The following is an 8463-nucleotide window of genomic DNA, read 5'->3' on the forward strand; positions in this document are numbered from 1 at the left end:
TTTAAAAAATGTACCAACATACCACAATTATTTGAACATTTCTTCTGTGTTCTCTTTAAAAATAGCACCATGCTAAAAATAATTCTCTCTTAAAAATTATCTTCCAACATACAAATTAAGTTTTTACTGTTCACTAAAAGGATTAAGAATGTATTTTTTCAACTTTTTTTTTAAATCGCCAGCTGTACAAAGCCAAAGTAAAAATATAAAATATTAATTGTTCACATGTCTATTACGACATGTAAATAACCCTTGTTTACAAATTCAATACCCACGTAACGTAACATAACGTTATATAACATATTTACAATTAGAACGACGTTTACAAATAAACGTCATTCTTTCTTATCTATGTACACTATATATGTACAAGACGATAATAAACGGTAGGGTCAGTCAATTGGTAATAATTATATTATGTGGCTTGTGCAGATGAAAATCGGGAAAACTTACAATACTGTCAGCACCACTTCAATAGATTTGATTAGGGACTGATCTAAGTTTTCAAATTGCCTCAAAATTTCAACATACATACATACATACATATACATGTATATACATATCCATGTCAAAGTGCCCCGAACCTCAATTTTTTAAAATTAATTGCAATGCTGTAACTTTATCCTATCTTGTAAGTGAAGAATCTAAAATTGTCATTTGCATAAAAATTCAAGTATTATACATAATTATGTTAGGTAATTGGTATCTTACATATTGTTCGTTCACTGTAACTTTTTGATTTTTACTTTTGTTTTATATTGTGTGTCACCCCTGGCACCAACAAAAACAAAAAAAAACCAATTAATTTCTCCTTTAACAGTAACATTTCCCTTTCAACTCCAGTAGAATTCTTTGTGTCTCTTTAATAATTTATTTTTCAATTTGAAAATTCACAGAAATTAAATTTCACATTAAGTAAAGAGGCAGTGTTTTATCTGCCTCACCCGTGACATAAAATTGTTCACTTAAAGCTGTGAAGTTATTCTAAGGGTAATAATCAACAGTGTTAAGTTTCACATTTCATTGCACATCAACTGCAAGAAAAATGTTGCTTAACCATCAGTAGAATAGTTTTTTTGATATAAAAAATTAAGTTTGTGTGTCCCACCTATGACAATGGAATGTCGCACATAAAATTATGGGTAGATGGAATCATGCAGAGATATCGGAAGTTTATTAGTATTATAATTTTAATAGTATTATGGCAGTTATTTTCTTTGCATATGTAAACTTATAATTTTTTCGACACAGCTTTGATTTAGAAAATGTTTCACAAGGGCCATGCCGTTGCATGTACGTAAATCGTGGATGGAAAAGTTGATAACCCAAAAATGATGGAACATAAATATTTTCAACGATTTCATCCATGAAAACGAACTAGCTAGCAGATATCTTAAAACTGATACCTGCAGTTAATATAAACAACGATTTCTAAATATATATAAACTGTTCAAATCGACCATGGGACAGTTCGGAGCACAAATTACAAAGCTTGGATATTTCTTGATGAAATAATGCCGCCATACATCTTTCGTAGACACCCTTCGTGTCAAACGGTTATAGCATAGCGAACTACAAGGCTAGGGTTCATAAGACTGAATCCCGGGTATAACATTTGCAATAATTCACCATTCATCCTCAATGGATGAATGACGTAAAATAACAAACAAATACAAGTGGTCTACCAGCCTTATAAGTGTTACCATCTGCTAAGTCGTAACACCATTTTAGTTACTTTATTAATGGTAAAACTCCACTGTGGATATTACTATTACCTTAAAATTAAACCTCTAATATACCATATGAATAACAAAACCAAACGAATCTCTCACAACAATGAAATTGATTTTAAAATAATGCATTATTGCACCACGTTGAAACATTGTTGGGCGCAAAAGACGTAGCATACGCAATTGTATGTTCATTTTCGAAACATTTACATTTCCCACATGCAATTTGAAAACACGAACTTTATTTTGTATTTACAGTTTGCGTTAAAATAATAATATTAATAATGCCCATCACATATTTATTCCTTTTCGCTTTCTATTATTAAAAAAAGAACCTTCTGTTCCAGTAGGATTTATGAAAAACGAGACACACTGTAGCGTACCAGAGATATTGTTATTTTGGACGAAGATTCAAAATCAAAATCAAAATCTGTTTTCAATTGTAATGAGATGTAATTATGGCATATGATGTTCATGAAAATAATATTTACATAAAGTGCGTCTTATGTATGCTATTGGTTTAATTTCGTACATTTAATTCTGAAAACATGCACTTATATTAAATATTGTAGAGTTGCATATACAGTGGAATCCATAGGTATTGCTGAGAAAATTGTTCATGACTATTTACGTTGGTTTTTATCTTCATCCTATGTATTATTACGTATACTTGTTCAGAGCTTGTAAGCAGATTGATTGGTATCTTGTGTCAGTTCTTGAAGCTCAAATTGCATAAATCAAAGGGAGTAAACCTGGTGATGGACAATTTTCTTGGTAATACTTATGGATCCCACTGTACAACTTGTAAGGTACACTTTATTTTTAATTTACTTGTAAATTATACATGTCTCCATAATTTGTCTTTCTCACAACTATGGATGGGCTACGTCCCCGTCAGCTCCCTCTTTCGGTACGCCTTTGGGTATACATATTTGTCCCAATTCCTTTATGGTCAGAATGCTTTACACCATAACTTACTTCTCAACATGGCCGCGTGTATAGTAAAGGCACTAATCATACCAGGGAACAAGTTTTTGTAGGTCTTGGTCGAAGAAATCAGTTCCCTGATTCTTGGTCAAAATGCTAGTTTCCGTTTGCGCCACGTGTGTCGCTTTTGTTTTCCGAGCATGCGCAGAATTCGGTCACGTGGCAGATTTCTTGGACGAGCGCCTATATAAAGCGTGTTCCTCCCGTATGACTAGGGCATTAACAATGGTGATCGCCATGTGGAGAAGTAACTCATGGTGCAAGGATTCTGACGACAATAAATTTGTGACAAACTAAGTTTAAAATAAAAATCCTGACTGAGCCTAACGGTTCGTGGCAAATCAAATCTTCTGCATAGTAAAGTACCTCCAAGCATGGGCGTAACTTGTGATCTAACTTGGGGGAAGGGGGGGCACGTCGAAAATTTTTCTACCCAATGAAAATAGCATTCAGGATTGTTTGGCTATTACATTTGTAAAATCATTAAAATTACTCATGATTTTGTTTCTGGTGTCCCAGCAGGTTATCAAAGGTACCATTAATGTCTAAATTTTAATAAACCTGAATATTTGGGGGGGATGAAAGTTTTCCCGATTTTCTATTCGAATAGTCTCATTATTTTAGCCACACTTTACGTTATTTTTCCAGAATTAGAAAAAAATGACTGTCTCTACCTGTTTTATGTGTTTTTTCTTAAAAAAAAAAACATTATTCACTTTTGGGCAGAATAATGGATTTTCTTGCAGGAGACTTCTCCTTCTTGATGTCTTCAGCTTTGTTTTCTTTCTTGTCTGATTTCTTGTCCTGCTTCTCCTCCTTCTTCTTCTCAGCTTTCTCGTCCTTCTTCTTCTCGTTCTTCTTCTCCTTCTTCTCTTCTTCCTTTCGCTTCTCCTCCTTCCTCTTCTCTTCCTTTCGCTTCTCCTCCTTCCTCTTCTCTTCTTTCCGCTTCTCCTCCTTTCTCTTCTCCTCTTTCCGCTTCTCCTCCTTCCTCTTCTCCTCCTTTCGCTTCTCCTCCTTCCTCTTCTCCTCTTTGTTATTGATGGGCTTGAAGGGAGAGCGGGACCTTGTAGTATTGCTCGCTGACGAAGAAGGCCTAACTGGTGGATGAGCTTCAAGCTGGGTTACGATTTTCTGTGCACATCTGCAAAGGAAAAGGGAACAGTTGAAAGTGAAATCAACATACTAACTAAATCTCTAACCATCATAAACCCGAAGGTTTATCGCTGCAGCAAGACAAGCCTTGCATATGTCCCTATCTTAGACAAGATCAATCCAATCTTTTCCATCCTTACCGATTTCCTTTAGGTCCCTCTGAACGTTATCCCTCCATCTTCGACTTGGGCTTCCTACTGGTCTCTTACCATCAGGTTTCCCCAACAAGAATCCTGTAAGCTCTTGTTTCCTCTCCCATTCGTGTCACATGGCCTGCCCACCCAAGACTTCTTGATTTAATTATTCTAATATTATCTGGACAGGAAAAGAACTTGTGCAGTTCTACGTAATGCAACCTTCTCCATTCACCTGTCTCCTCATCCCTTTTAAATCTAAATATTATACTAACAATTTTATCTTGAAATACTCTTCATTTATGTTCCTATTTTAATTTAAAGGACCAAGTTTCACATCCATATAATACTACAGGTAAAATTACTGTTTGTATATTTTAACTTTTATTTTCTTAGATATTATGCGAGAAGACAAAAGTTAATGAAACCTACATAGCGCATGAAATTAATTTTTGAAGCAAATTAAGTGAAGGCCAGGCTCGAGGAAACTCCCCCTTAAATTTCCGTATACCTTAAAGGAATTTTTTTCAAAAATTTTCAAAAAATTCTCAAAATAATTTTTGGGGCTGAAACTTTGCATTTAGATAAATGTTCAGACTAGTTGATGCATAGACTAAGTTAATTATAAATGTAATAATAATATTAATAATTTAACACATAAGCTACATATATTTATTAAAAAACTACTAGAGTACTGTAGGGTAATTAAAGGTTTCAATCTATATATATATTTTGAAACCATATTTAAAGTCAACACTTTTTAGTAATTCGGTAGTTCAGTCATTAGGGCGTCTGACTACCATGCGAGAGACACGGGTTCGATCCCCGGCGGGGAAGAACCGGGACGTTTTCAGCCTGTTCAAGGGGCTCCGACACCCACCCAGCGTCGTATAAAGTGGGTACCTGGAGGAAACTCTGGGGGGTAAAGGCAGCCAGGGGCATGGTGCTGATCACATCATCCCCACAGGCAGCGGCGGCGATTAGGGGACGTGGAGGCAGTGTCCCCACATATCCGAGCGTTCTAGTGAGAGACAGCGAACATATATACACGTGTAAATTCGTGATTTTGACTTGAAAATCAAACCTTCCTCGTGAATGACTCGAACCCTCAACCTAGTTGTTACCCCACCTGTCACGGTACCTTCCCATGTTCTCAAATTGTATAACCCACCACGTTGACTCATACGTGTTTTGTAAGTAGGGCGACATATGATTTGATTTGATTCCTGTTATTTAGCGTCGCTTATCTGTCACTTTTGGCTAATGGAAACGATGAGGATGAGCAATGATGTGATGAAAATGATGAAGGGACACTCAGAAAGAACACCCATGCCTCGGCTAGGATTTGAACCTGGGACCCCTCGCGTAGTATCGCGCTGTGCTAACCACTCTATATATTTTTAATGAATACCCCTAAGCGGCTGTACCCTCCGTTATTCGCATTTTTCTCAGTATTCACATGTATCAACCTTTTTACTAAATTACTGTTTTTTAAATTCGGAAAAATACAAGCATCCATGTTCTAACCGGGATTCGAACCCGGGAACCCTGGCATCGTAGAAATAGAGGTTGGTTATTGTGCCGGGTGCCACAGGAGAACAATATTTTTTTGAAACATCAGATGCATTTTACAGCATGTCTAATATCTGATGCATTTAGATGTTTGTTTGAGGCTAGAGTTTTTGTGCATTATCTTGCCTCATGCATTTGATTTCGAGTGTGTGGATTCTTGCTTCATCTCTCTAGTGCTTGCGGGGGATAGCGTCTGTCGATTGTATTCGTGCTGAAGAAGCCCAAAGAAACATTTCACAACAGAAGGACCAACATACCCAAAGCATGCACCCGCAGCCCTAGTGGCCAGAACAACAGATAAATGGATTAAGCGAGTGTGGTAGTACCTTCCGGGCTTATTCCTTCGAGATTATTCCGTTCGCGTTCAATCCGTTCCGAGCTTAATCTCTCTTCCCTCTTACTTGTTCGCTCTTTGTCCTTATCGCTCTATTTCCGTTCGCGCTTAATTCTTTTCGCTGTTGGTCCTCTCGCACTTATTCCGGTGTTCAACTTTGGTTTCGCGCTTAATCCGTTTCGCTGTTGTTCCTTTCGCGCTTAATCCGTTTCGCTGTTGTTCCTTTGGCGCTAAATCCGTTTCGCTGTTGTTCCTTTGGCGCTTATTCAGTTTCGCTATTGTTCCTTTCACGTTTAATCCGTTTCGCTGTTGTTCCTTTCACGCTTAATCCGTTTCGCTGTTGTTCATTTCGCGCTTAATTCGTTTCGCGCTTAATACGTTTTTCTGTTGTTCATTTCGCGCTTAATCCGTTTCGCTGTTGTTCATTTCATGCTTAATTCGTTTCGCTGTTGTTCATTTCGTGCTTAATTCGTTTCGCTGTTGTTCCTTTCGTGCTTAATACGTTTTGCTGTTGTTCATTTCGCGCTTAATTCGTATCGCTGTTGTTCCTTTCACGCTTAATTCGTTTCGCGCTTAATACGTTTTTCTGTTGTTCATTTCGCGCTTAATCCGTTTTGCTGTTGTTGATTTCGTGCTTAATTCGTTTCGCTGTTGTTCATTTCGTGCTTAATACGTTTTGCTGTTTTTTTTTTGTCTCGCGCTTAATCCCTTTTGCTGTTGCTTCTTTCCCGCTTAATCCGTTTCGCTGTTGTTCATTTCGCGCTTAATCCGTTTCGCTGTTGCTCCTTTCACGCTTAATTCGTTTCGCGCTTAATACGTTTTGCTGTTGTTCCTCTCGCGCTTAATCTGTTTCGCTGTTGTTCCTTTCGAGCTTATTCCAGTGTTCAATTTTGGATTTGCGCTTAATTTGTTTCGCGGTTTTTCCTTTCACACTAATCCGTTTAGCTGTTGTTCCTTTCCCGCTAAATCCGTTTCGCTGTTGTTCATTTCGCGCTTAATCCCTTTCGCTGTTGCTCCTTTCGCGCTTAATCCGCTTCGCTCTTATTTCTTTCGCGCATACTCCGTGTTGAGCTTAATCCCATTCGCATTTTATTCCACCACTCCCTCGCTGGCCCCGTATAAAACACCCTCCGGGCCCCGCGTCGTGATTAAAACTTTCCTCTTAGCCTTTCGCATCTGGGGCAGCGTCCCCATGATTCAAGGAGCCTTCTGGGGCTACGCGTACCTCTTCTTTAAAAGCTTCGTTGACGGGTTCATTCCCGTCACCTATCTCCTCCGGTCGCCTAGCAACGCAGCTTTCCCGCCACCTGCCACGGCTTTAATTAGACTTGCCTTGGTCCATCCTCGCTTGCGAAAGACTCACCTACGCCGCTGTCAACAAAAAACAGGGATTCTTTATCTCCTTCCTTATTTTCTCCTCTCCCACTATCTCTCTATCCCCGTCGCCCACACTATATCTCTTTTTCCATCCTCTTCTTCCGCTCCAGTTCTCTTTCTCACCATTTATTTCTATCTGTCTTTTACCCTGTGTCCCTTCTTCATTTCTATCATCTCCATCGCTCTCTTAATTCTCTCAATCTCTTATTTTTGTTCCTCTTCTTCCCTTCCCCTACAATTCTATCTTCCCACTCTCTCTCCTTCTCATGTTCCTTCTCCATGTCACGTATACAAACTGTCACGTACACAAACTGCATTGTTGTTGTTTGAGGTAGAGGATCATAGATGGCAGCATGCAAAAAGCACGAAGCTTATATTTCATGATGCATAGAGCAGTTTAGAAAGTGGGCTAGAGATGGCAGCACTCAAGAAAACGGCTACCATTGTAAAAAGGAAATAGGGAAAGCGCTGATGTGGTGAAATAATGATTGTAGATATTAATAATAATTATAATGAAATAAATAAATGAACTTAGCACAATAACAGGATATAAATAAGGTGGAAAGGGTAATTAATATTCTGTAATAGCATAAGTGATCATTATATAAAAGTAAAGAAGTCGAATTGTAATTACGATTCTGAGTCTATTACGGTTCCCACGAAGTGAGAGTTTTGTGCGGTTTTTGGGTTGTTTTCCCAGGTGTAGCGCCATTTCAAGGCTGGCACCCAAAATTTTGGTAGGCGCATTTATTGCAGCTCCAAGTTAAGGTTAGCGCCGGCCAGGCGGCGATCTTTAACTAACCCATTTTCTCTTTGTCTATCTGGGAGATCGATTTTCTTAATATTTCCGTCAATTTGTATAAGGTGATGCCAAAGAAACGAGGAAAGAGAGGAGGCAGGAAAACGAGAGAATCTATTCTGGCAAGACGAAAAAGGGAAGAAGGAGAAATCATACAACCTCCAATCATCAACTATGATCCATTGGGTATATTGCACGACGTTTCCAAACAAGAACGTGCATATAAGCTGCAGAAGCTAGATATACATACCGTTCCAGGAAGTATATACAAAGACACAATGGGAATGTATCTAATGATCCACGTTCAAGTAAAAATCAATCCAGCCATGACCTAAAAGGCTCATTAGCAAGACCAATGAACGAACCAAAAGATGTAAA

At 38.2% G+C, this 8463-nt stretch overlaps 1 protein-coding gene across 1 annotated transcript in view; it reads right to left on the minus strand.

The window, feature by feature from the left end:
* Positions 1–2927: 2927 nt before the first annotated feature.
* LOC145996372 (uncharacterized) overlaps positions 2928–8463 on the minus strand; it is a 71580-nt gene continuing 66044 nt past the window's right edge. Inside the window, exon 2 of the mRNA XM_083132803.1 lies at positions 2928–3858. Within this exon, the coding sequence (XP_082988929.1) occupies positions 3426–3858 (433 nt within the window). The 3' untranslated portion in view covers positions 2928–3425. The remainder of the gene's footprint in view (positions 3859–8463) is intronic.

Source organism: Lepisma saccharinum, chromosome 12 (genome assembly GCF_977018435.1).
Source record: "Lepisma saccharinum chromosome 12, izLepSacc3.1, whole genome shotgun sequence".
NCBI lineage: Eukaryota > Metazoa > Arthropoda > Insecta > Zygentoma > Lepismatidae > Lepisma > Lepisma saccharinum.